Raw genomic sequence first — 25,448 nt, forward strand, 5'->3', positions numbered from 1 at the left:
CAATAGCAATTATTAAATTTTGCCTTACATGCACTATTGTGTAGTTCTCTGCTAGCAGTGTCCAGGGATTTCTCAGCACAGGCTGCCAGGTCAGGCTAGGTGATGCTAATCTGATCCTACTCCTAGTTGTGAGACTTCCCTTAACTGGGCTTGGGGACAATGACAGAATCTAACTGAGGCTTCCTGGAGTCAGGTAAGGTCATCTGTGCAAAGTACTTCCTGTGCCAGGGACCAACAAGTGCTGTGTGTGGTCATCCTTAGGATCTTATTGGAAATGATACTTTGTGTCCCATCTTTGGGGATGTGGTTCCTTTCCATTTGGTCCAAACCTGACAAGTTTTTGGGAAGGGATTAGGATAAGTTCCCCAAGTATTTGTCCAGAGCTAGAAACCCTGAGCTCATGCGGACCCTCAGTGGAAGACCTGAGCATTAGGCAGATGAAGAAATCCCAAGAGAGACTCCCTGCCCCATCCCCTAGATCAAAGCAGGCTGACTAGGGTCAGAGACACCGACCACCTGAGACCTAGCTCTATCCAGCTGGGGCAAGTCCCTTTTTATTGTTGTTATTTTGAGACTGGGCCTCACATCACCATCCAACTTGTCGAGTAGCCGAGTCTGCCCTTCTGCTTCTGACCCACCTGAGTTGTTGGTGTGGTTGTGTTGTTGTTGTTGCTGCTGCTGTCTGAACTCCTAAGAGATTACAGGTATACAACTGCCAGCTCTGGGCAGGGCAGGGTCTCACTATGTAATCCTGCCTAGCCTAGAACTCGATCTGTAGATCAGGCTAGCCTCAAACTCAGAGACCCACCTGCCTCTCTGTCTCCTGAGTACTAGGATTAAAGGGTTTGTCACCATGCCCAGCTTAGGTCAGGTCTTGACATCATCCCAGGTGGCTGAGAACGGGAAAGGCATGGCAAGAAGCAGCAACTGTTTTAATGAACTTCTCTGCATGAGAGAAAATGAGGTCCAAGAGGAAAACACAAACAAACCCCCAGCGATACAGAAAATAGCAGTTCTCTGACTTACTAGTTGAATAGAAGGTTGTGAAATAAGCAAACGACAAAGCTTATAGTGGCCTCCGACTGGCTTAAAGATACAGAGATGGAAACACATTGAGTCCTACATTTGAGAACTTGAGAGGATAAGCAGCCCAGACCAAAAAACGAAGTAAGTCTCCATATCAGTCTACACTCCATCCAGAGATGGTCAAGAAGATTCTGTCCTCTTGAGTGAGCCTGAGGCTGGGGCCAGATCCTGGGTTTGTGCCTGTACTGCTCCAGGAAGGTAGGGGAGACTGTACTATGTTTGGCATCCAGGGGATTCCCAGCCTGTCATGTTCTGGGCCTGTCTTGTGGGTCTGACTCTCATTCTCTGCAGGTTGCCTATAACTCCTTGGACCCATGAGACACATACCCTTTTGACCTACAACCTTTTTCTGCTCTCAGCAGGATAACCAAACACACCAGTGGAAAAAGACCCAGTCCCTCAGAAGAGCCACTCAATCCAAAGGCATTTGGAAAACAGAAGACAACAGAGATGCTTTATTAACCATCAGACAGGCTCCCTCTCAAAGTTTCTGGTATGTGGATTATTATTCTGTCTCAAATTTTGCTGCTGCTCAAGAATTTTTGACTTGGCCAGGAAAAAACTCAGACTCCCAGCCTGTTCCTGCCCTTGTCTTAGTACTTTAGACGGTGGACTTGGACTAGGTGTGAAAAAATTACCAGCCCATATGGTCAAAGTAGGACCCACCCCCAGCCTTAGCCACACCCAGTCAGCCATCATCAGGCTTACCAGGAAAAGTGGGGCCTGGAGAAGCATGTGGAAGGAGGCGAAGCCAGGGAAGGAAGAGAGAGAGGTGAGGCACTGTCCAGGGGCAGGGCAGGAGGAACAATGCATCTTCTGGGCAGGGCAGGAAGGTCTTTAATGGAACAGCTCAGAGAACAGGGTGAGTCTGCATCACCACCCCAGAACCAAGGCACAGAGGAGGTTTGAAATGTCCAGGATAAATAGAATCAATAGGGTTGGAGAAAAAGCCAGCTCCATCCCTTTTAAAAAACAGTCTTACTGTGGGCACCAAAAATATATTAATATCTGTACATTTGTCATCTTTAAAAAAAAAGGAACTAAAACCTCCTTGGCACCTTGTGGTTGGTCTCTTAAGAATGAGGTGATATGGAAGGCCATAGGTGCACATGTGACTAAGTCACACATAAAGCAGCGTGACACACACACGCACACAAGCACCAACATGGCTGTACACATGTGGGCCTCTGACGAAAGGGCAGAGCCCTTGGAACCCTGAGAATTAGCCCTGCAAGCACGTGAGCCTCTGCCCGCCGCCTCAGTAATCTGTCTGCAGGGCTGCTCTTTGCTGGTGTATTGGCTCTGCGGTCCACGGGCTCCATTGCCCATCTGGTACTCAGGCTCCCCCTCAGCACATCTCCAGAGTTCTGCTGCAAGGAAGCAGGGCCTGTCTCTCTCAGCAGCTGTTTTTAGTCACTTGGCCTCACCCCTGCCCAAACACAGGCCCCCATGGTCTCAAACTCAGAAGGACTCTGCCTGTAAGACAGACTTCCAAAAGTGAGCAGAAGTTAGTGCCTGAGTGCGCAGGGGTGCCTAGGTGTTCTGGCAAGAGGCTGCAGGGAGGCGAACCTGGTCCTTCCTCCGGCCTGCGCCGCTCAGAGGTGGGGGCTGCCCTGCAGCAGGGAAGTGACAGTGTTCTGCAGGGCCACAGCCACTTTCTTGGAGGTCTTGCGTAGCAGCGGGCTGTCGGGGTGGTTCTCCTTGAGGTGCAGCACGTGGCCCTCCTGGCTCTCAGAGGTACAGCCACACTCCTCACACACATAGAGCTTGGCCCGGCGCTCCTTGTATGCATACTTCTGCTGTACGCCATGGATCTTCTTGAGGTGAGACTCGAGAGAGCAGCGCTGGGTGAAGGCCTTGTCACACAGGCTGCACTTGTAGGGCCGCACACCTGAGGACAACAGGGGTCGGCATCAGGGCCTGACAGGGACTGTGGAGCCTGTCTGGAGCCTCCACGCACGGAAAGGTCAGGTCACCTGACTGCTGAGTAACCAACAAATGACTTTGGAATTGAGTCCTTGCTTATGAATCCAGGACTCTGCCCTCAGCTTGGGGTTGTGCCTCCCAGGTCCCAGGCAGGCCTGAGGCATTCCTTCCGCACACAGACTTTACTTACCGGTATGGGTTCTGACGTGCCTCTTGAGGTCAAAGGTGTCATTGAAGCCCTTCCCACAGTACGTACACAGGTGCCTCTTGACATCGTTGTGACATTTCATGTGTCGGTTCAGCATGCGCTGGTAAGTGAAGGCCTTCTGGCAGATGTGACAGGTGAAAAGGTCTCCATTCGGACTGTCCCCCAAGGTCACCTGTGGGTGAGGAAGGTGTCTAGAAATCAGGGCTATAGGCTGGCAGGTCTGCCAGCCCCCTTCCGGCCCCACAACACCCTCCAGAGGCCATAGCCTGTGCCATTTGCTAAGAGGAGCTGGGAAGAACCTCTGGGTATTGGCCCAGTTTCCTGTTGGGTCCCCAAACCCCTTTTGAGGTTGTCACCTTGAACTTCCCACCCTCCTGCCTCTACCTCCCACGTGCTGGGGTTACGGGAGTGTGCCATTCTACCTGGTCTGCGTGGGGCGGGGGCTGGACTCAGGGCTTTGTGTATGCAAGGCAAGCGCTCTACCCGCCGAGCTAGATCTCCAGCCTTAGAAACAGTTTTCTTGCTTTTTACAGAAATTGTTTATTGTATGTTTATGAGTGTTTTGCCTGCATGTATATGTCATGTCTGTGCATCACATGCTTGCTCAGTGCCCATGGCAGTCAGAAGATGTCTTATCCCTTGGAAGTGGAATTACAGACAGCTGAGAGGGGCCATGAGGGTTCTGGGAATTGAACCCGGGTCCTCTGGACAGGGACTGGAAGACTGACGATCCATTTCTCCAGCTCTATCATTTTTTTTTTTTAATTATGGAAACTTTCAAATGTATGCAATGGAAAGACCAATGTCATGGCCCCTTGCCCGTTGCTCAATGCAGGTCTTACTCCATCTCTATCACCCTCCTGCTCCTTGTCTGGGCCATGTGACACACCCTGGTGGCACTACCAGACACTGTTTAGAGTAGCTGCAGCGGCATTCTAGGTGTGACTACAAAGGTGTGTCTGAGTGGCCAGTTCTCTTCCCTAACTCTGTTCGCATACAGTGACTGTCTGGGCTCTGTCAGGGGCCTGCCACTAGCCACTCCTCCTGAGGTCCTGGGCATCTGTCACACCACACTTCCATTTGGTACCCCTCCCTCTTTGGAACAGGACCTGGTCCTCTCTCCTGTGCTGTCCTGTCCTGTGTTCTGCTCTCCCTACCTGTAGGAGTCTGAGGTGTAGAGGAAAGGCTGGCAAGGAGGATGAGGGATGCTTTAAAGGTCAGGATAGTCCTAGTGTCTGGCTGTGGCCAATCATACCCCCCCTCCCATTATCTACCCCTGGCCTTTGCAGGGAGGAAGGGAAGGGACAGAACTCTCCTTCCAGCCACATCTAGTCTTTGACGTGAGGGATGGCCCCAGAGGGATACCCTTCCGCTAGATCTCTGCTGGCAGGTGCTCCCAGGCCCTGGGGCTTTGGGAGTGTCCACCTAGCCAGGGCAGCTGGCTGCTTCCTCTCCTCTGTCACAAGCCATCTGTACTGCCTCATGTGGTGCTACTGAGCGTGAGTGAGGGTGGGGTAGGGGATGCTCCTGCCCTGTGCACACCCCACTCACTGCCATATGCTTTAAGGAACAGCTAACTCCCCCACTGACCTGGACTTCTTGCTCCATGCAGTCCATATAGATCTCTGCAAGGAACACCTGGGCCTGGCTCTAGCTGGCTTCCTCACCTTGAGACTTTGTGTGAAAGGGTGGCTCTTTATCTCTCTTTTGTGGCTAGAAATGAGACTAGAACACTCGCTGATACAGACTCCAAAGGGTTAGTTGATCTATCTCACTTCCTATCTGCTTCTTTCCTCCGTGTGCTCCAGCTAAGTGAGTCTCTATAACAGTTGCAGTCCAGGACTCACATGGTCCCCTGTGTCACATCTGTGCCCCAGATCTGTCTCTATACATGCCCCTGGACCTCAAGACAGAATGAAAGTTATTACCTTCATCTTGGTCCGTAGGAAACCCTGGTCTCTGCTCTGGGGATCTGTCAGATGGCTCACATCTTCAGGGGGCAGCTGGGCCACCACGCAGGGCCCCGGGGTCACACTATAGCTGGAGTCCCGAAGGCTCATGTCCAATGCCAGAGGGCAAGGCGGGGGTTCGGCCACCGATGGCTCTGGTTCCCGGTAGGGTGGTGGTGGGCAGAAGCCCAGGCTGACTGCAGAGAGAAGAACCGCAGATGAGGGTGGGTGGGAAAAGATCCACTGGAGTTCCAGGAAGGTCCCCAAGCAAGAAGGCTGGGTCTGTAGCCGCCATTCCTCCCGCTGCAGGCCTGTGATAGAGCAGGGCGGGCCCCGGGCCATCAGATGCTGCACCTCCCTCCTGCCCCATTAAGGTAATTACAGGTGACGCCAGCCAAGAGCCACTGCCCCCTGAGTAACTTCTCTTAGCGGAACTGGGAGGCCGGAGCTGCCCTGCCAATTACGCTGCAGTGTCTGCCTGCCCCACCTGGGCCAGTCGCCCTGGATTCCAGAGTGCCCTTACTCCTCTAGGGACAAAGGGCACCGCTGGAGGCCTGGCCAGGCAAAGCTCCTTCAGACTCATTCTAATCCTTGAAGGGTCCTTGGCAGTCTGGACCCTTTTGGCCTCCCCTATGGGCAGACCTTTGGGGTTGGGTGGTCCTAGCCTTTCCTCCTCTGACCTGATTACTGTTACTGTAGCCCATCAGGACTCCTGGGCTGAGGCTGGGCACAGCTCTGTCAGCAAAGAGGCCAGGTGGGTGGAGAGGGAGGAGGCCAGGGAGCAGCAGGTGGATGCTCGTAACAGTCAGTCTCTGGGCGCCCTGCCCAGCGCTTACACAACCCTCCCCCACCGCGGACCGCTCACCGTGGCAGCCAGGCTGGGCGCCCTCCGGCAATGCAGTGGCATCACCGATACCTGGCAGCCCTTTGACAAGGCCGCTCCCCTCAACAAACACCGTGAACTGAACGGGCCAGGCCTACAAGGCTGGGCTGGGACCCTGAGCCCCAGTCCTTATAGGACAAAGACAGGCAGGAAGTCTCAAGGCCAACAGAACTGGGACAAGAAGTATAATTTTCCAATTAGTCAATACAACCTAAGCTCTGTACTTAAAAACCTATAAATTAGGAAGTTTCCTAGTTTCAGAAGGAAAAGTCAAGACTGGGGCTGGTACAGAAAGGATGAGTGAATCCAACCGACTCAGATAGGGTAGGATTTCAGGGCCTCAAGCTAGGCCCTCTGAGTACTGTATTCCAAGCCAGAGCTGTGAATGGAGGGCAAGGACCCAGCTTAGGCTATCACCCTCACCTCTTCTGGGGGACCGCCAGGACTGTGGGGGAAGGTAAATATAAAAGTACTTGAGTTTCGGGAGAGGCCCAATTCTCGCCCCCTCAAAACACAACAAAGGTCCGTCGGAGGAAGAATGCGCCTGCCTGCCGCCCAGAACCCGTTCTTCTAGCGCTGGCGTCCGTCTGTCCAGGGGGTGGGGGGACCTTAATGAGCCACCTCATTCCAGGAGTTGATTCACTAGCGCCTGGCCCTGGCCTGGCACCTGAGCTGGCATACCACCTCTCTACGAGGCGTGCTGACTGGTGTCGGGCTCAAGCTGTGAGTCCAGCTTTCAGAGACCAGTCTGCTTACAGAGGGACCTGGTGACACCCAGGACTAGGACAGGAGAGTGGGGTCAGAGCAGTGGTGTCTCTGGTGCCCACTCACCAGACACACCCTGCTCAAAGTCCAAAACTAGGTGACAGTTTTGGACTTCTCAACCCAAGCAGAGAAAAACAGACACCTCTTCCACTCATCCTGTTACTTTGGGGGGTTGGTGTGAGTGCGGCTTCTAAACGCCAGCCCGGCCGGCCACACGGCCTGGGTGGAGGGTCAGCAGAGGGTGAGTGACAGCCTGGCAGGTGAGCTGCCACACTTGCTCCTTGGCTGTATGGAGGAAAGGCCGAGCTAGGAGTCTAAGGACAGCAGCCCATGGTAGAGGACCAGCCCTTCCCCTTCTTCGTCCTACACAATCCCGCAAAGGCTGCTAGGGACAGCAGACAGGACAGAGCTGGCTAGACGGGCACGCCATGCTGCCTCTACCTGAGCAAAGGGCCAATAAGACTGCCAGGGTGGGGATGTTTGCCTCAACTTACCCACCCCACCAAACCTGTCTCCCTGCCACCCCCACAAGTGTGCGTCTCCTAGGGCCGCACGCACAGGGAGTATCCACTGGCATGCTATCCGCCTATCCTGAGTGCCACTGAATGGCAGGAGGCAAAACTGGTTGGGCCTTGCTGGTGCTCCTCTCTGTCCCCTAATTAGATGTTTCCTGCAAGGCAGTGGCCACTGTGGCTACTACTCATTGCCTCCGCCCACAGCCACGGAGTGTGGCAAGGCCAGCCCAGCCAGCCCTCTCCCTCCTCCTCAGGAGCTGGTGAGTCCTCTCCTATTGCCTGTACCCGAGGTTACAGAGCTGGCCTGGAGCAGCAGACCAGATATGAAAAGGCTGCCCATCCACGGGCCATCTCCTACCTTACCCTCTACAGGTCTCCTTTCTTTCAGTCACTGGCCCAAACACCAGGCAGATTGCCAGGTCCTAGCCCATAAAAGGTCTCAAGACAGGGCTGCCCATAGGCCTGATCCCCAGCTTTCTGGGGAGAACAGGTTAAGTTGATGTGTGGATGCCTGACCTTTCGGGTCCCCAGCTGACCATACAGGTGCAGGTGTGTGTGTGTGTGTGTGTGTGTGTGTGTGTGTGTGTGTGTGTGTGTGTGTGTGAACTCTGTTCTGAATGTGGGTCTGCACACCTCAGGCTGGCTTTAGGCTGCCTTTTACACTGATCTGGAAGGGCTGGGTCCCTTGTGTTCAGCTCCCTTAGTCCTGCCGGTCAGCTAGCCATCACCTGAAAGGAACAGCGGCAGCCAACTGGCAGATGCTGCTGTGCCAGAGCATCACAGGCCTGTCTCTTAGCCTTTTGTTGCCCTTCTGTGGGATGTGGGTGTTCTCAAGGCAGGGGCTGTCTCCTTTCCAACTGCTTTCCTTCCATTCGGTGTCCGTGCTGAAGTCAGACTCCGCTCTTGGCCCTCGTCCGGGGCCTGGCCCTGAACGGACGAGAGCTGTACTTGCTGCCGCATCCTTCACCCGCTCCCTCAGCATGGACCGGGCTCCACCTGCCTCTCCGATGCTGTGCGCTGGAAATGACCATGCCACACGCACCGACAGTGGCTAAGCTGTGCCCCTTGTCCTCCCAGCCGCAAGCATTGTCCTCACCACCTTTTCTGGGACAGTGTAGCAGCTTCTGCCCTAGGACATCCAAGCCTGGGCAGCTTGGGTGACAGTGTCTCCTGAGACAGGTGAGAGGTGCCTCTCCAGCTGCTCTTCTCTCCATGTCCTGGCTAGTTGACCTCTTCACTGCCCAGTACTCTCAGCAGTGGCTGGAACACTCCTGAAAGAAACTCCGCCTTCCCACACATGCTATATGCACTGGGAGCCCACAGCTGACTTTTCAGCCAGTCCCACTCAGCCTGGCAGATCTCTGAGTTCAAGGCCAGCCTGGTCTACAAAATTATACCAGCACAGCCAGGGCTACACAGAGAAACGCTGTCTCAAAAACAACAAAAATGCCCAGCTTGGTGACAAACAGATCTCTTGTGAGTTCGAGGCCAGCCTGGTCTACATAATATAGTGAGTTCCAGGACAGCCAGAGTTACACAGTGAGACCCTGTCTCAAACAGCAATAATGACAAGTTGGTCAAGTCCCTATCCCATCTAGAGCAGTGTCAGGCTGGGCCATGTCATCTGGAGGAATACCAGGGGCTCCTGGATGACCCCGTCTTCAGCATGTTTGTTTGTTTCTTTGGGACAAGGTCTCAGATGGCCTCAAATCTGTTATGTGTCTGAGGTTGGCCTTGAACTCCAGATCTTCCCGCTTGCTCGATCCAAGTGCTGAGATTACAGGTGTGTACTGTACGTAGCTTCTGAGCTTTGGACATGTGTTGCCAGAAGAGACCAACAAGCCAGACTATTCCTGGAGGCAAGGCTTGGAAGTGCCTGAAAGAGGCTCCTGGAATTCTCCTGGAGTTCCAGTTTTCAGGCTCAATCTGTCCCCAGGTCCCTTCCTGACTGTAACTCCCTCAGCAAGGACCAGCTCCAGAGAAACTGTCCCACAGCAGTTCCCTGAGCCCTTCCATAGTGCAGGAGTGGAATTTACCCCAGCTACAGCTACCTGCTTCATCCTTCCCGGTCACCACAGTAAACACACAACCAAACAGAGACTCCTGCACCAGGAGAGATGGTGGGTGGTGGGGAGAAGCCGAGTGAACCCCAAACTCTGCTGTCTTCGGCAGGGAGTGGATCATCTCCTCACTTGCCTGTCTTCCATTGCAGCTCCCCGCTCCCAGCTGTGTCCTCAGCAAAGCTGAAGGAGTGACCCTGCCCTGGGAGAAGACTCTGGAAGCTCGTGCCAGACAGAGGAAGGCTGAAGCGGTGGCTGTCAAGTGCAGTCCCTAGGTCAGGCCCACAACACAGCCCTCAGTGCATGGTAACCCTTCCCTCCGGATGGGCTCCATGATGCTTTGAGGGTCTTAAAAACCCCTGGCGGGAAGGTCAGAACTCACACACTCCCATGTCCCCAGCCCTCCCACCGGGAATGGGGTCATTGCTTAACTGGTCAAACCGTGCCCCAAGAGTCTGTGAGGTAGGGTGACAGAAACGTGCCTAGCCGGCTCCTGGGGTCATGGCTGGCTGGTGATGGAATGGTTCAGCCAGGAGACAAAACACACCCCTTGCACTCCAGCCTTCTGAGGCATCCAAGCATAGACGGAGGCCATTCCTTTTTTATTTCCAGAACTGTGGGAAAGACTGCGGCTCCAGGGGGCCACCTAACTTACAGGAGGGAACTGAGTCCTGTAACTTCTACCCACAGGTCTTTCTCTTCATTCAACCAATGAGGGAAAATCTTCCAAGAGCTTATTTCCCACCCCGGGGCAGTCCTGAGAGAGGGAAAAACTGTCTGCGTGTCTCCTCATCAAGACAGCAGTAGTAGGTGGCAGCGACCACAGAGGCCCCCTACCTACTCGATGGGACAGGCTGTGGGACCAGGTCTCTGGTCTTGTGTCCCTCAGATCTGTTCTGGAAAAAAAAAAAAATCTGTAGAACCCTAGGAAGTCTTAATGATTTGAACAAGCAGAATATCTTTGTCCTCTGTGAAAGTCAACATATGATCTGTTACTGATTGGGATGTGAAATAAAACTAAAAATAACAGCACTCTAGCCTGGCTCAGACACAGCTCACCTTTAGCACAGTCCAAGTTCAGTTTATCAGATCCCTAGGAGCAGCTAAGCAGCAAGTCAAACCCAGGTTGGAGAGGAGGCTGGAGCTAGGAAGGGGCTGTGTCCCTCCCTCCCTGGCCTTCCGGAGGTGGAGCACTGGACACTTGGCCAGGCAGAAATCACAAAAGCCCAGGCCCACACCTCAGGTGAGGAGGTACCCTTCCCTTTTTACCTCCTGTTCCCCCACACTGGGGATCCTAGGGCCTTCTGGCCCGTTCCCTTGTTTAAGAAGCCTTCAGAACAGCCTTACAGCTCCTGAGATAAGGGTAAAACTTCCTACCACCCCTGGATCCTGGCAGGTCTCGCCCAAAACACCCACTTACACCCAAGACACCAACAGCCTATTCAAGAGAGAAATTGAGGCACGAACCCACACAGGGTCCCTCCCTCACCACCCTCATTTCCCCCACTTTCTTAAAAGCCTGGGTGGTGCCAGAGAGCCTGCTGATCAAGGGTCAAAGTCGGTTGGTTAATTACCACACTCCCCCCCCCCCCTTGGAGGCTCAGGGTAGTGCGCTCCTGCCCCACCCCCAAGGCCGGGGAGCAGGGAGTTGAGAAGGCTCTTGCCTCCCGACCTAGGATTTTTGTATCGGGAGCTGAAGTGTCCTAGGACTCCAGGAAGATGCTGCTGGAGGAAGTTGACGCAAAGGCTGTCAAGGCGTCTTCCCTAAATAAACTAGGTACACCAGCTTCCTGGAGTGTGTACCTGAGGTGTGGGGTGGGCTCCAGAACCATCCTTTGCTTAGGGTCCTCTGCAAGGGTGAACAGAGGTGGGACCCAACACCACCTTGTCTCAAGGGCAAGCAAGGTGCATCAGGTGTATTTCTCAGCAGCTCCTGGACCATCAGGCTGGAGGCCAGGGAAACTCGGTGGCCCTGAACCTCGTCTCTCTTATCTTAACCCGAGCAGTGTTGTGGGGTCAACTAAAGCTCCAAGTTTTCCTTTACAATGTAGCCCAAGTCTCAGCGGAAACTCCAGCTCCTTTCCAGTCCCCCGCCCTTCCCTCCGAAGTGGCATCGCTCCAGTGCTCCTCTCCTGCCTCATGCAAGTCCAGGTTTTCTGGATTTACGACGCGAGAGCGGAGGGGGTGGTGGGGGTGTCCTCTGAGCGGTGACACACCCCGCTGCGTCCCCTGCGACGCGGCGCGGGCATGCGATCCCGAGCCTGAGAGTGGCCGAGCCTCGGCTTGGGGCCCCTTCCCCCCGACCCGCGCTCCTCCCGCGCCGGGCTTCGGCCTGCGGCGGGAACCTGCGTCCCCCACGCGCCACTGACCGGCGCCGACCGCTCGTCCGTGCGCCCCGCCCTCCCGGCGCCGGGAGCCCGCGGTGCCTCACCTGGCACGTAGATCTCGCCGCGCTCCTCGTCCGGGAGTTCGCTCCAGTTCCTCTTGCACGTGGAGACGCATGGCTTCTTCACCAGGAACGCACGGGGCATCTTCGATCCCTCCTGGCCCGGTGCGCTTCGCTCCCGTAAGTCGAGTCCGGGTGGTCGTCCCACCTTTTCGGGGCTGAGGCGCGGGAATGGGGACAGTTCAAGAAAGGAGTCGCCGAGGCGTGCCCACGTTCTGAGGAAAAAGAGTACCAGGGACCTCGCGAGGCGCTTCCAACTCCGCCGAAGGTCGCCGGTGCCCGCAGAGCGGGTGCAGCCAGGTGCACCCGGATCGAGAAGCGCCCAGTGAGCGTCCCTTGGCTCGACTGGCGTCCCTGCGGCCGCTTGCGATGTCTTCAAGTGCGAGCTGGACGGACGGGTTCACGCTTTATTGGCTCGCGGCGGTGTGTGTTGGTGGCTCGGGCGGGGGTGGGGTGGGGGTGTTGATCTGATCTAATTAGCTTGGAGTGGCCAGGAGAGCGATGGCGCATGCGTTGGGAAATAACGGTGACAACCCACCTATTGGTTACCTGTCGAACCGGTTTCCATTCCGCTGCGGGTGAGGTGGCCTCGCGGCCCGGGCGGGGCGGCTCGTCGGGGGTGGGAGGGGGGACGGCCCAACGGGGGTGAGAGGGGGGGCGGGCCCCGGTCCCCCCACCCAACAGCTCTCGGCCCGCCCCGGACCTGCCCTGCCCGGCGTGCTCAGGTTTGCAAACTAGAGTTTCGGAGGGAGCACCGGAAAGAAGGGAGGGCAACGTTATTTGCACCGGCGCTCGCACGCTCCGTGGGCGAGGACATAAAACTCGCCCAACAGGCCCGGGCCCAGCCTGACGCGCCTGGGGCGCCGGGAGAGGTACAAAGCCGCCAGGCGGGAACCCAGCGGCCCTGGATCCCCAAGGCCAGGCTGAGCAATTCTTGGTTCAGCACAGAGGTATTTGCTGGGCACCGGCTTCCTGCGGGAAGGCACGCAAGGCAGCAGGAACGCGTGGACCCGGAGGCTCGGACGCGCCTGCAGATCCAAAGCTCGAGCCTGCCTTCCGTTTGTGCGGGCGTTTAAACTGCCCTGCGTCCAGCTTATTTGAGGCCAGCGCCTTGGCATATAGGCGGACGCATTCGCCCAAACTCTCCTGATCATAGGTAGCCAGATTTCGGATTCTGGAAATCTGCAAAAGACCAGAGGATGAGGACCCCAGCTGAGGTCTGACCCAGTCCTCTTTTGCCTGTTGCAGCCAGTACCCTCCCTGGGTGGGAACATGGCAAGCAACTACTCCCCATCCACCCTGCTGTATTCTTCAGCAGGCCCAGTTGGAATGATGCCCCACCCCTGTTGAACTGCCCGGGAGTGTTCCGTGGCCTTCATGAACCACTTCACTGTGACACTTGGGCCATGGCTGGGTTTCTTTTACTGGCTGACCTATTAAAGGCAGGAACAGAACCTGCAGTTAAAGGCTGCTAACATTTTAGACTCCAGACCTCAGTACACCTTTCTCGCATAGTGTTCAATGTTTGCGGGAACAGATTGTGAGGGAAATTAGTCTGATAAATGAATTCACACAGTTCAAAAGTCAGGAGTCACAGGTCGTAATCCAGCACGTGGGAAGCTGAGACAGGAAAGCTGAGCGTCAGAGGCCAACCTAAGTTTCCTCGTCAAATCCTATCTCAAAAGCAAAACGAGAGTCCAAAGAGACGAAGGCTCGACTCCCAGGCCCCACGTGGTGGAAAGAGAAAACTGATCCCAGGAGCGGTTCTCCCACCTCCACAGGCACACTGTGGAACTGGTGCCATGCACACATGGGCACAATGAAGGCAAAAAGGAGAGGAAGTGGTTAGGATGGGCTCAAAGGCATTCCAAGGCCGTTTCAAAAGTGGGAGTACTCGGAGAGACCCTGTACATTTCCCAGGATCTCTGTGAAGATGAGTGGAGGAGGGAGACACACCAGCCTCGTCCTCGCTGAGTAGGAAGTAGTTTGACCGAGGGCCTGACTCTCTTCCTGTAGAATCCGATCACCTGCCTCACTGGGTTACTGGGAAAGCGCTGTGGCATTTCTTAGGAGCCATTAAGGTTTGCCGCTTCCCCTTGCTGTCCCTGGAGAGCTGTCTACCATAGTCCACTCTTCCCTATCCACTTTTCATTCTGCTCTTGGACCTTGCTCTTCAACTGACACTAACTGAGCACCTACTGTATGCTTATCTTTAGTAATAAATCCTGGGGCAGTGACATGGGTTGTCTAGGAGGCAGCTGAATTCGGCGTACCCCTCTCTCTCTCTCTCTCTCTCTCTCTCTCTCTCTCTCTCTCTCTCTCTTTCTCTCTCTCTCTCTCTGTTGCTTTTTTGAGACAGGGTTTCTCTGTGTAGCTCTGGCTGCCCTGGAACTGTAGACCAGGTGGCCTTGAACTCAGAGATCTGCCTGCCTCTGCCTCCCGAGTGCTGGGATGAAAAGTGTGTACCACCATAACCAACTTGGCTCACTTCACAGCCTGTTTGTCTTGCTTTCTTTTCTCCTCATTGAAATCCATTATTTTTTTTTTTGAGACAGGGTCTTTCTATGTATTGTTGTCTGTCTGTCCTGGGACTTTCTATGTAGACCAGGCAGGCCTTGAGCTCACAGAGATCCACCTGCCTCTGCCTCCCGAGTGCAGGGAATTACAAGTGTGCCCGGGTTCCACAGTATTTCTTGAGCTCCTTTGTAGTGCCAGTCCGACAGGCTGGTCCCAGTGAGTGCCAGGAGAGTCTACAGTGAAGTCTTCACAGGGGACCCTGGACACAAAGCTAGGCTTTCTCATCAGAGAGCAATTTGGATGTCCAGGAAGCCAGGTGGACAAATGGGTGGGGCCCCCCAGTCGACTGTCTCTACTGGTACAGAGTCATCGTGAGCAGGGTGAGGTCCAGGAGAGATGCACTTCATCTGTGCCCATCTGTCTGCTGCTGCAGCTCCAGTGGGGTCTCGCCTTTACATATTTACTTATTTCTTTTCTTTTCTTTCTTTCTTTTTTTTCCTTCAAGACAGGATTTCTCTGTGTAGCTGTGGAGCCTGTCCTGGAACTCGCTCTGTAGACCAGGATGGCCTCGAACTCACAGAGATCCACCTGCCTCTGCCTCCCAAGTGCTAGGATTAAAGGCGTGCGCCACCACTACCCAGCTTTTTATTTACTTCTTTTATGTGTATGAGTGTGTTACCTGCATATGTGTCTGTGCATCACATGCATGCCTGGTGCTTGAGGAGGCCAGATGTGGGCACCAGGTGTACTGGGACTGGAGTTGCAAGCAGTGCTGAGTGGCTATGTGGGTGCTGGGATCCTTTGGAACAGCAACAGGTGCTCTTAACTGATGGCTCTTAACTGAGCCATCTCTACAGCTATTCCACCCTATTTTTTAAGAGTGTCTTTCTCTTGGCTCAGTCTGGGAGGAAGGGACTGGACCTGCCTGGACTGAGTCTACCAGGTTGATCGCAGTCCTCGGGGGAGGACTTGCCCTGGAATGGAGGTGGGAATGGGGGTTGGACTGGGGGTAAGGGGAGGGGATGGGAGGGGGGAGAATAGGGGAACCCGTGGCTGATATGTAGAACTGAATGGTATTGTAAAATAAAATAAATTAAATTTAAAAAAATCAAAAAAAAAAAAAAGAGTGTCTTTCCATCGAGTGTGGTGGTGGTGCACACCTTTAATCCCAGCATTTGGGAGTCAGAGGCAGGTTTATCTCTGTGAGTTCAAGGCCATCCTGGTCTAAATAATGAGTTCCAGGGGAGCCAGGCTATGTAGAGAGACTGTCTCAAAAAGTAGAAAGTACCTTTTTCTGCCTCCTCTGCCGCCATGGCACCCGTGAAAAAGCTTGTGGCGAAGGGGGGCAAAAAAAGAAGCAGGTTCTGAAGTTCACCCTTGATTGCACCCACCCTGTAGATGATGGAATCATGGATGCTGCCAATTTCGAGCAGCTCCTCCAGGAGAGAATCAAGGTGAATGGGAAAGCTGGGAATCTTGGCGGAGGGGTTGTAGCCATCGAACAGAGCAAGAGCAAGATCACTGTCACTTCCGAGGTGCCTTTCTCCAAAAGGTATTTGAAATATCTCACCAAAAAATATTTGAAGAAGAACAATCTCCGAGACTGGCTGCATGTGGTCGCCAACAGCAAAGAGAGCTACGAGCTGCGTTACTTCCAGATCAACCAGGACGAAGAGGAGGAGGAGGAGGCTTAAGACACATTGGTCTGGAATGTTTTGTATTAATTCATAAATAAAATTTAGGAACAAAAAAAAAGTAGAAAGTAAAAAAGATAGGGCCTCTCACTGGACCTGGAACTCATGGTTTCAGTAGACTGGCTGAGCAATGAACTCCAGAGATTTTCCTGTCTCCCTCCCCCAGCACAGGGTACTGGGGATCCCAGCGCAGGTCCTCAGTCATGCCCACTGAGCCAGAAGCTAACGGTAGAATAGGTCAAACAAAACACTCTTGTGGGTTTGACTGTGAGCTTTGGGGTCATGGACACCCTGGAGATAGACAAGGTACGTGAACTTGGGTCTGAGCTAAGCGCTGTGAGGAGACATTTCTGCCTGGCAAACATTCATCCCTCTCTCTCAATTCAGCTCCCAGATAGTTCATGAATGCCCTGTAGGATTTTACAATGCAAGGCAAACACTAGGATACTGCAACATGGAAGGATTAACTAGGGTGTTGCGGTGGTGGCAGGTGGGGTTGCTGAGGTCCGAAAGAGAGGTGGGAGCCGGCTGGACAAAACGGCAAAGAGCAAAAGCAGAAGGAAAAGCTGGGACCAAGGCCCATGGTAGAAAACCGATCCAGTGTGTGCGGCTGTGGCAGCCGATGCGGGGATGCTGGGAGGGAAGGAAGCTGAAGGTGGGTCATAAGGTGACCTGTGTGACGTGCTGAATGGAGCAGGGCACAGAGGTGGCAGGAAGGAGACCAGGGCTGTGTTGGAGCCACTGTAATGGTCCACATAAGAATGGCAGGTTGAGTCACAGTGAAAACCAAGCCATGAGTCATGTGCCTTGAGTGACATCATCACCTGCTGGTGTAGAGGACACGAGTATGAAGGGAAGAGGAGTCCCAGCAAGCAAGGGCCATGATGCCCACTGCACGCTTTCTCAATGTGGTGCTCAATTCCCATCCCTGTGAGGCTGAGGAGTTAGGAAGGGCACTGGGTAGTGGGCGAGTGTTCACAACTCCTTCCCATTCTCATAGAAGTCCTTAGGAGGAGCCAGGATGGGAGGGAGATGGGGAAGAGTCCGTGAACCTGGAAGCCTAAAGCACAAAGAATCATCGTAGATACATGCTGAAAAGACACAGAATCCAGCTGCAGACGGCTAGTGCTGTGGATCTGGGCCAAGTCACCTACCCTCTAAGGGCCTCGGTTTCCCTAGCTGTGACATCAGGCTCCCAGTTCTGGCTCTGACCTCTGGTAGTCAAGAGTTTGTGCAGAATTAGCTTTGCCTAGGAGGCAGCAGGTGCAGTAGCCAGCCTTTCGGAGCAGGCTGATGGGGTGCAGCCTCTTGAACGGCTTTCCCTGCATCCCTCAGCTAAGCCCGCTGTCCAACAGCCCAGGTTGGCCCTGTCGCCCCATCCATCCGGCTGAGGATAATGTTGTTTTTCCTGTCTCCATCCCCCAAGTGTTGGCATTAGCAGCCTCTGCTACCACACCCTGCTAACCAGCAGCTCTTCCAGTCCGGGTTGGTAATAGAGGCTGTAAAGCTCCTGATTCGAGGCCACCCCTAGCTGTATGGCAAAAGGATGGGGGCCATAGGCAGGGGGTGGTTTTCAGCCAAGGTCTGTGGAGTGCAGCTGGTTGCTCTTGGCAGGTACCAGAGTGTCGTGAAACCCCACCACAGCAGCCACAGGTCCCTTCTGCTAGTTTTAGGCCAGCTCAGTCTCCACGTTCTTTCTGTCTCTGATGTTGGAGTCACCAGCCTCCAGTGCCACAGCCCCACAGCCTTCCCGACCCCTCTTCCTCTGCTTACCACCGAGGCCAAGTCCCTGCCAGAGTTCACCTGCCCCTGGCTCCCTGCCAGCCCCACAACAAGCCATGGATGTTGTGAAAACCCATGCCCCCATCTCCCTTCAATGGAGAGAGCATCCCCGGCCCCGAGCGCCCTGTCCTGAGGACCTCTGCCTGCCGCCGTTTCCCTGTGTGCCCAGTACCCTGCCTTCCTCCACCCTGAGCTCTCCACCACCTCGTCACAGCTTAGCCTCTTCTGCAACTATGCTTTTTCCCACCTGGGTTTCTAACAAATGTCCCTTCTTCCTAGAGCTGATGCCCCGGCTAAATCCTTGTCCCCATTGTCCCCTCTCCCCCTGGACTCTGCTCTCTGTGTATCGTCTTTCACGATGACATTTTGTTCCGTTTGTCATCCCGCCAGCTCTAGGATTTCCAGGACCTGTTTATTTGTATCCTTTATATTATTTTTGTATGTCTGCATGCATACTTCAGGTGTGTGTGTGTGTGTGTGTGTGTGTGTGTGTGTGTGTGTGTGTACAATTACAAGTATATACAGACCAGGAATTGCAGTCAGGTGTCTTCTTCAGTTACTCTCCACACATGGTCTCTTCCTCGCTTCTCTTTCTCTCTCTCTCTGTTTCTTTCCTTTTAGACAGGGCCTCTCACTGACCCTGGAGCTCACGGATTGGCTGCACTGGCTAAGTCCCCAGGACCCTTTGTCTCTGTCCCCAGCACTAGGTCACAGATGCTCACTGCCACGCCGAGCTTTTATGTTTGTGCAGCAAGCCCCAGCCCTAAGGGGCCCCATTTGCAACACAATTTTTTGGGGGGTTTTTCGAGAAAGGGTTTCTCTGTGTAGTTTTAGTGCCTGTCCTGGATCTCACTCTGTAGACCAGGCTGGCCTCGAACTCACAGAGATCCGCCTGGCTCTGCCTCCCCAGAGCTGGGATTAAAGGTGTGCGCCACCGCCGCCCGGCTGCAACACCGTTTTTAAATTACTTACTTTACCATACCATGGTACTAGCCTTGCACATGCTAAGCAAGCCCTTACCACCCATTTCTCTTTTTGCTTCCCGAGACAGGGTCTTGCTAAGCTGGCCTAGCTGACCTCAATTTCTCTGTAGGCAAATCTTCAAGTTTTGACCTTTGTGCCTCAGGTTCTTGAGTAGCTCTGGTTACAGGCTGGCAGTAACATCTTTTTGGGGGTGGGTGGGTGGGGACAGCCTCACTATGTAGTCCTGGCCTGTCCGGAACTCATTATATAGATCAGGTTGGTCTGAAACTCATCTCTGCATCCTGAGTGCTGGGATTAAAGGTGTGTACCACCATGGCCAACCCAACTAACACCATTTTAAATGGCTTTATTATCATCCATGAACCACAACATTCATTCTCACAAAAAATGTGTGGTTCGGGGGTTTTAGTCTCAGGGAGTTTTACAGCCATCATCCTAAGTCCAGAAGCTTCCTGTCTCAGTTAAGGTTCCTATTGCTGCGACGAAACACCATGACCAAAAGCAAGTTGGGGAGGAAAGGGTTTATTTGGCTTACACTTCCACATTGTAGTCCATCACAAAAAGAAGTCAGGACAGGAACCTGGATGCAGAGGCCATGGAGGGGTGCTGCTTACTGGCTTGCTCCTCATGGCTTGCTCAGCCTGCTTTTTATAACCCTCAGGACCACCAGCCCAGGTATGACACCACCCAAAATGGGCTGGCACCACCCACCATGGGTTGGATCCTCCCCATCAATCACTAATTAAGAAAATGCCCTACAGCTGGATCTTGTGGAGGCGTTTCTCAATTGCGTTTCGCTCCCTCCTTTCAGATAACTCTATCTGTGTCAAGTTGACATTAAAACTAGCCAGGACAGTTTTTTCACTGCAAAAGAAAACTGCCCATCTGCAGCATCCTCCATCCCCGACCCTGCCTGGTCCCCACTGTGCTTCTTGGTCCATGGACTCCTTTTGTGAAGCATCCATGTACCCACAGCACCCGGTGCTATAGGGAGAGGGTTGTCTTAGGTCCCATTTTTACAGATAAGAAAATAGAGGGGAGGACACAAGGGTGGGGGACAGACCATGGAAGGTCCGGGAAAAGAGTGGGATTGGGGTACATGATGGGAAATTCCCATAGACGCAATAAAAATTATATTAAACAAAAAGAAAGTCAAGGCCCAGGTCCATTCAAGACTAACTTTTCCTTTTCCAGCACAATGTCTAGGGTTCCCCCAGAGCTGTCCTGCATGGGGAGGGCAACAAATGGGGACTCCAGTCACACCAGACATGCCACTCTCTCAGGAGGGCCTGAGGGTGAGCTAAGGGCACCTATATGCCCAGTCTGTTGCCAGGACAAAGCGAACACCTCTCGTAAGGACACTTGGGCAGGCAGATGAGAACAGGGCCCCAGGAACTCGGACATCAAGAGACCTGAGGATAACAGAAGCCCAGTTCTGCTTAGAAGCGGTTCTGGGGCTTTGTATAACAGACTACACCTTTTCTCTTTCTCCGGGCTCCTGAAAGTTCATGCGTGACGGGCACCCACCCTCAGTACCCAGGGTTGCCATGAGTCACAGTACTGGAAACCACACATGCCGCCTCAAAGACCCCAAGCCCAGGGAGGCTGGAGCCTGGCGAGGCCACAGCATCAGAAGCTTGGGACACAGCCAGAGTTGGACTCCCTGACCCCTGGAAGCCTCTCTCCTCAACTGTAACAGGATTTAATAATCCTTCCTGGCTCCTGGAGAGCTGGGAGACAGGCCCTGCAGTTACCAGCGCCCTCTGGGCCTCAGACGGGAAACCAGACAGGCTCCTACTCCAACCTGCCGTCCCAGCCCAGGGCGGCTCTCATCTCGGCCTCTTTCATCTTAGGTCTAATTAGCCAGGCGCCCCACCCCAAAGCTCCTTGGACAGGAGTCATCACTCCCAATTTATAGATGGGGAAACTGAGGCACCTAGAGGGAAGTGGTTTAGAGCTGTCGCCTGTGAGTCAGCTATGGAGCCAGAGCCCAGAGGAGGCCCGACAAGGTCTTCTAGCTGGACCTGCCCCCCCCCCCCCCCACGCCCGCTCCCATCTCCATCCCCACTCTCCTATCCTTGTTCTGGGGACCCAGGCACCCTTCTTTTTAGGATTCTACCTCATCGTGTGTGTGTGTGTGTGTGTGTGTGTGTGTAGTGTAGCGAGGGGCTTGTGCAGCCAAGGGGACTCAGGAGTTTTCTTCACTGAAGCTAGCAGGAGGCTTGAGGACGGTGGGCGGCGAGATTTGGACGCCAGTAGTTCTGTGCTTTGGTTTCTCAGTACACGTCAGTCGTGCTGCGAGCTGAGTGACCCTGCAGGCCCCACCAACACGCACATCCCAAGTCCTGGTCCCGTTGTTTCTCGGCTTCGCGGCGGCTTCAGGCCGGCCGGTCCAGCCCGCTGTGACTCTAGCCTGCCCGAGCCCTATTGGCAATCGACGCGGCTCCGGACAAAGGTCAGCGGCTACCATCCGGCTGCGACCCTGGCGCCGGCTTCTCGCCCCCAAGCAAGAGCGGGGTGTCTCCCCCGCGCCCGGTCAGCGTTGAGGACGCCAAGCCAAGCCCTGCGGCGCCGGTCCGACCGGTCCCACCGCCGCGGGCGCCTTGCTCTTCCTGCTCTGCCCTGGGCGTGCGCCCCGCGCGCCCCCCAGCGGCCGCTCAGAGACTCGCACGCCAAGAGCCGGGGCCGTAGCGCGCCGGGCCGGGTTGCCGTGCGGGGCGGCTGGGGTGGACGGCCGGGGGGGACGCGCTGGCCGCCTTCCCCATCTGCCCGAGCCGCTGTTCGGCTCCCGGGCCTGGGAACGCACCCCGCCGTCGGGGAGCGGGCCGGGAGCTCGGCAACACGGAACTCCGCCTCTGCCCGTGCCTGCGGCGGTTTCGGGGCAGGGGGCCTGCAGAGCGAGACAGTTACTCAGACCTGGCGAAACCGGCGTGTCGGCACCTGCGGACCTGGCGGGCGTGGCAGGCGGAGGCTCCGTTACGCCCCGCCTCTGGGCTCGCCCGGCCCCGGCCCCGGCCGCCCACGCGCCGCGCGCCCCGCCCCGGCCCGCGCCGCCAGCCTGCCAGCCCGGAAGGAGCCGACCGAGCGCCCGCGGCGGCTGACTCAAGCGGTGAGAGAGGCCGGCCCGTTACCACGGGCGCCAGGGGCCCGGGCGACGCTGTGGTTTCGGTGCCCTCGTAGGCGGGCGGCCTAATGAGCCCTCGGCACGCACCTCCCGGGTCCCCCCACCCCGATCGCGGCGGCGGTCCTCGTCCCGCAGGGGCTTTGCGCTGCTGCTTTCGATCGGCCTCGCCCCCCGAGGCCTCCAGATCTCAGCTTGGGAACGTGGGCACTGGGGCTCTGTTGGGGTCCGCACGACCGGCCTAGGGTGACAGCAGCCCCCTCGGGGGCGGTGGGGGACCCGGGCGCCCCCTGGCGGCCGTGAAGGCCTAGCGCGTCCTCGCCGCGAGTCGGTGGCCGAGGGCCTGAGGCTCCCCTCCTTCCCTCTGCAGGGAATTTGGTGGGTGACTGACCATGGGGCCCCTGAGTCGTGAAGCCTGGGCCCAGCGCCTGGGGGCCTTCCGAGCCAGCCCATCCGCCTTCCTGGCAGGCGCCGAAGGCGAGGACCTGGGTCGCGACCTGCTGGGTGACCTAAGGAGTGAGAAGCTAAGCGAGCAGACCAAGGTAGGTAGTGCCCGTGCGCCCTGCGGTGGGCCACATGGTTGGGCCGGACCACTGCGGGCTGAACCTCATCTTCACGGGTCCCTCTTACATCCCGCACCGCAGGTTTCCTTGCTGACACTGAGCCTGGAGTACTCGGACAAACTCTGGCCCGATGCACCTGCCGCAGAGGCTGCCGCCACCTCCTTGCTGGACACACTTGTCCTCCTGCCCTCAAAGCCTTCGGCGCTCCGGAGGCTCCTGCTGTTGGCAGCCACCACAGCCCTGGCGTCAGGAGGCGCCCTGGGACCCACTTCGGGAGCTTCCTGCCGGCTCCTGCCCCTTCTGCTTGGTTTAGCTTCAGGCCGGGACGTGGGACGAAGCTTTGGAACCGCCTCCGAACAGCGCCACCTACAGGCCACGGCGTGTGAATGCCTGGGAGAACTGGAGCGCTGCAAGCCGGGGCTGCTGGCTGGCTCCCTGGGACTGCTGCGCAGCCTCCTGGGGCAAATGGGTCCCATCCAGCCTGTCAGCCTGCTGCTGGCCCTTGTCCTGCACAACACCTTGGTGGTACCACCCGGGGCTGGGGCTGGGGCTGGGCTGCAAGGCCTGCTTGTGGCTGGGGTCTCCTCCGCTGGGAGTCGTCCCTGGGACTGGACACAGGCTGAAGAGTGGGGTGCCCATGGTCATGAACCCCAGGCACCCCGCTGGTCCACAGCTGAGGAGGAGGCTCGTGGCTTCCCATGGCTCGAGCCCAGCCCTGAGGAGGCCCGAGAGCTGAAGGCTGCAGTGGCCCAGCTCCTGGACACTTCCTACCTGCTCGCTCCTGCGGCTCAGGCTCAGCTTCTGTGGCTGCTGGGCTGGGCCCTTCGGGGTCTTCGGGGACAGCCGCCGGTGCTTTTCAAGCCCCAGCTAGTCCGGCTGCTGGGCACCGCACAGCTGACGCTGTTGCACTCAGTTCTGGCTCTCAAGGCAGCCTTTGGTGAGGCCCTGTTCACTGCTCAGGATGAAGCCCTGCTGCTCCGCAGGCTGGCCTTGGTGGCCCAGCACCCAGCCTTGCCCTCACCCACACACCTCTTTTACCTGCACTGCATCCTGAGCTTCCCAGAGAACTGTCCACTAGGCCCGGAAGGGGAAGAGGCTGCCCCGCTGCTGTTGGGTCCCCAGCTGTGCCGGGGCCTCATGCCCAGTCTCCTGCACGACCCGATGGTCCTCTTGGCCCGCCTGCATTTGCTGTGCCTGCTCTGTGCTGATGCCGAGGAAGAGGAGAAAGGCCAGGTTCAGAGCCCACAGCGGTACCTGCAGGAGCTTCTGGCTGGCCTGCAGCAGAGGGCAGCCCTAGATGATGGTCCCCAGGCCTTGGCCACTCTCTGTTTCCAGGCCTCATTTCTCATTGCCAGCTGCCTAGCTGGGCAACCTACAGTACGGACATCCTTGATCCATGGACTGGCCCAGCTATACCGAGCTCGGCCTTCCCTGGCCCCCCACTTTGTGGATCTCTTAGATCAGGTAAGCCCTGAGCTGAGAGAGCCCCTCAGGGCGGTGCTGCAGCAAGAGGTGGTGGCCAGGCCAGGCCAGAGCCAAGCGCTTCGCTGGCACCTGCGAATGCTGGCGAAGGTGGCAGAGGGGGCTGCCCAGAGCGCCACCCTCAGCTTCCTGCAGGCTGCAGCCATGCACTGCACTGAGTGGGGCCTCCAGCAGGCCCTGCTGCGGGTGTGCCGCGCTCTGCTGCGGACAGGTGGGGGCGAGGGCCTGGCAGACTTGCTGCAGGCACTGGCCAGACGGCTGGAGGATGCTGATGGACGGGACCATGCCCGACTATACTATGTCCTCCTTTCCCATCTGTCAAGTCCCAAGTTGGGGATGGCCCTGGGCCCCTCGCTCGCTGCCCCCGCTCTGGCCTCATCACTGGTGGCTGAGAACCAGGGCTTTACATCAACGCTCATGGTGCAGGAGACTCCAGCTCCAGTTCGGTTGAGTGTGGGGCCTCAGAAGGCCAAAGGCCCGCTCCTGGTGCTGCATCTGCAGGTGGAGGCTCTGGAGGTTCCTGTCTACTCCCTGGAACTGCGCTTCCGTGTGGAAGGACAGCTCTATGAGCCTTTGGAGGCTGTCCACATACCCTGCCTGTGTCCAGGACGGCCCACGCACCCTCTCTGCCTGCCCTTGAAGCCCCGATGCCCAGCCCCTACCCGCCTTCACGTCCAGGCCCTCTATACCACATCTGCCGGCCTCACGTGCCATGCCCACCTGCCACCCGTGTCTGTGAACTTTGGTGACCTCTTCCTGCCTTTCCCCCAGCTCCCCAAGGGCTCCGAGCTGAGTTTCTTTGAGGATCTCTGGAACTCCTGCCTGCCAAAGGGTGTAGAAAGTCGTTTGTGGTGTCCACTTGGGCCACAGGGCCTGGATGCCTTGGTGTCCCGACACCTAGAGCCCTTTGTCGTGGTGGCTCGGGCCCCCACCACCTACCTCATAGCTGTCCGCCTGCCCCCTGACTCCATGTTGCTGCTGCGGTTGGAGACCGCTCAGGCGGATGGCGTGCCTGTGGCCCTGAGGACCGACAACTGGGCCGTGCTGCCCCTGGCGGGGGACTACCTCCGTGGCCTTGCAGCCCGCTGAGTAAAACCAGGTGGGGCAGAACTTAGGGGGTGGTCCAAGGGACTGCCAAAGGAGCATATTCTTGTCGCTCCTGCCCCATAAAATCACATTCACTGACGGCTCTCACTGGCTTGTTTTCTTTTGAACCCTTGTTAGGAGCAGACTTCCTGGGGTTGGGTCTTAAGCCCCAGAAAAGATCCAGACTGGTCCCAGTCCTGCAGATCTCCACCATCCTGCTCGGATAGTGTAAACAAGATGCTTCCCATGAGGTTGGCCTTAGCCCAAGATCACTCTGTGACTTCATGTGAAGGCTGGAGCGTGAAGTTGGGCCTCCTCACTCTGCTCCAGCTAAGCTCAGACTACATAGCACAATAAGCTAACAGCCCGGACCATGGAGAC

At 56.2% G+C, this 25,448-nt stretch overlaps 3 protein-coding genes and 1 pseudogene across 18 annotated transcripts in view; 3 read left to right on the forward strand and 1 right to left on the reverse strand.

The window, feature by feature from the left end:
* Positions 1 to 10,424, forward strand: part of LOC102907339 (uncharacterized) — a 45,637-nt gene extending 35,213 nt beyond the window's left edge. For 5 of the 13 annotated variants that reach the window (XM_076557200.1, XM_076557205.1, XM_076557183.1 and 2 more), the window contains 3 exons: positions 1,446 to 1,579; positions 9,545 to 9,698; positions 10,083 to 10,424. The gene's annotated coding sequence lies outside the window, so the exon portion shown is untranslated. The remainder of the gene's footprint in view (positions 1 to 1,445; positions 1,580 to 9,544; positions 9,699 to 10,082) is intronic. The other 8 variants (XM_076557204.1, XM_076557213.1, XM_076557192.1 and 5 more) reach the window with 2 other exon arrangements.
* Ovol1 (ovo like transcriptional repressor 1) lies at positions 914 to 12,450 on the reverse strand. 3 transcript variants are annotated; one of them, XM_006980620.4, is made up of 4 exons: positions 11,824 to 12,450; positions 5,149 to 5,366; positions 3,203 to 3,392; positions 914 to 2,977 (listed from the first exon to the last, which is right to left on the reverse strand). In XM_006980620.4, exons 1-4 carry the CDS (start codon positions 11,921 to 11,923, stop codon positions 2,682 to 2,684), a joined length of 804 nt encoding a protein of 267 aa, XP_006980682.1. In that variant the 5' UTR covers positions 11,924 to 12,450; the 3' UTR covers positions 914 to 2,681. The 3 variants fall into 3 exon arrangements, with proteins under 3 accessions (XP_006980682.1, XP_042115162.2, XP_076413368.1); XM_042259228.2 differs by lacking the exon at positions 11,824 to 12,450 and adding an exon at positions 11,196 to 11,755; XM_076557253.1 differs by lacking the exon at positions 11,824 to 12,450 and adding an exon at positions 10,452 to 11,109.
* Positions 11,830 to 25,166, forward strand: Ap5b1 (adaptor related protein complex 5 subunit beta 1). Of its 2 annotated transcripts, none has more exons than XM_076557179.1 (3): positions 11,830 to 11,958; positions 22,307 to 22,478; positions 22,581 to 25,166. In XM_076557179.1, exons 2-3 carry the CDS (start codon positions 22,329 to 22,331, stop codon positions 25,068 to 25,070), a joined length of 2,640 nt encoding a protein of 879 aa, XP_076413294.1. In that variant the 5' UTR covers positions 11,830 to 11,958; positions 22,307 to 22,328; the 3' UTR covers positions 25,071 to 25,166. The 2 variants fall into 2 exon arrangements, with proteins under 2 accessions (XP_076413294.1, XP_006980692.2); XM_006980630.3 differs by lacking the exon at positions 11,830 to 11,958 and adding an exon at positions 21,768 to 21,924.
* LOC143272416 (large ribosomal subunit protein eL22 pseudogene) lies at positions 15,546 to 18,317 on the forward strand (annotated as a pseudogene).
* Positions 25,167 to 25,448: the final 282 nt, after the last annotated feature.

Source organism: Peromyscus maniculatus, chromosome 1, assembly GCF_049852395.1.
Source record: "Peromyscus maniculatus bairdii isolate BWxNUB_F1_BW_parent chromosome 1, HU_Pman_BW_mat_3.1, whole genome shotgun sequence".
Classification (NCBI taxonomy): domain Eukaryota; kingdom Metazoa; phylum Chordata; class Mammalia; order Rodentia; family Cricetidae; genus Peromyscus; species Peromyscus maniculatus.

What these genes read in the sequence shown, in the direction of transcription:
- Ovol1 (XM_042259228.2), bottom strand. Translation starts at nt 11,334, where the DNA reads ATGGTCCAGGAGCTGCTGAGAAATACACCTGATGCACCTTGCTTGCCC. An exon ending in GAGCCCACCCCACACCTCAG is followed by an intron (nt 5,367 to 11,195) that starts GTACACACTCCA and finishes TTCTCTCTGCAG; the next exon opens with TCAGCCTGGGCTTCTGCCCA. An exon ending in TCCTACGGACCAAGATGAAG is followed by an intron (nt 3,393 to 5,148) that starts GTAATAACTTTC and finishes CCTCACCCACAG; the next exon opens with GTGACCTTGGGGGACAGTCC.
- Ap5b1 (XM_076557179.1), top strand. Translation starts at nt 22,329, where the DNA reads ATGGGGCCCCTGAGTCGTGAAGCCTGGGCCCAGCGCCTGGGGGCCTTC. An exon ending in AGCTAAGCGAGCAGACCAAG is followed by an intron (nt 22,479 to 22,580) that starts GTAGGTAGTGCC and finishes CCCGCACCGCAG; the next exon opens with GTTTCCTTGCTGACACTGAG.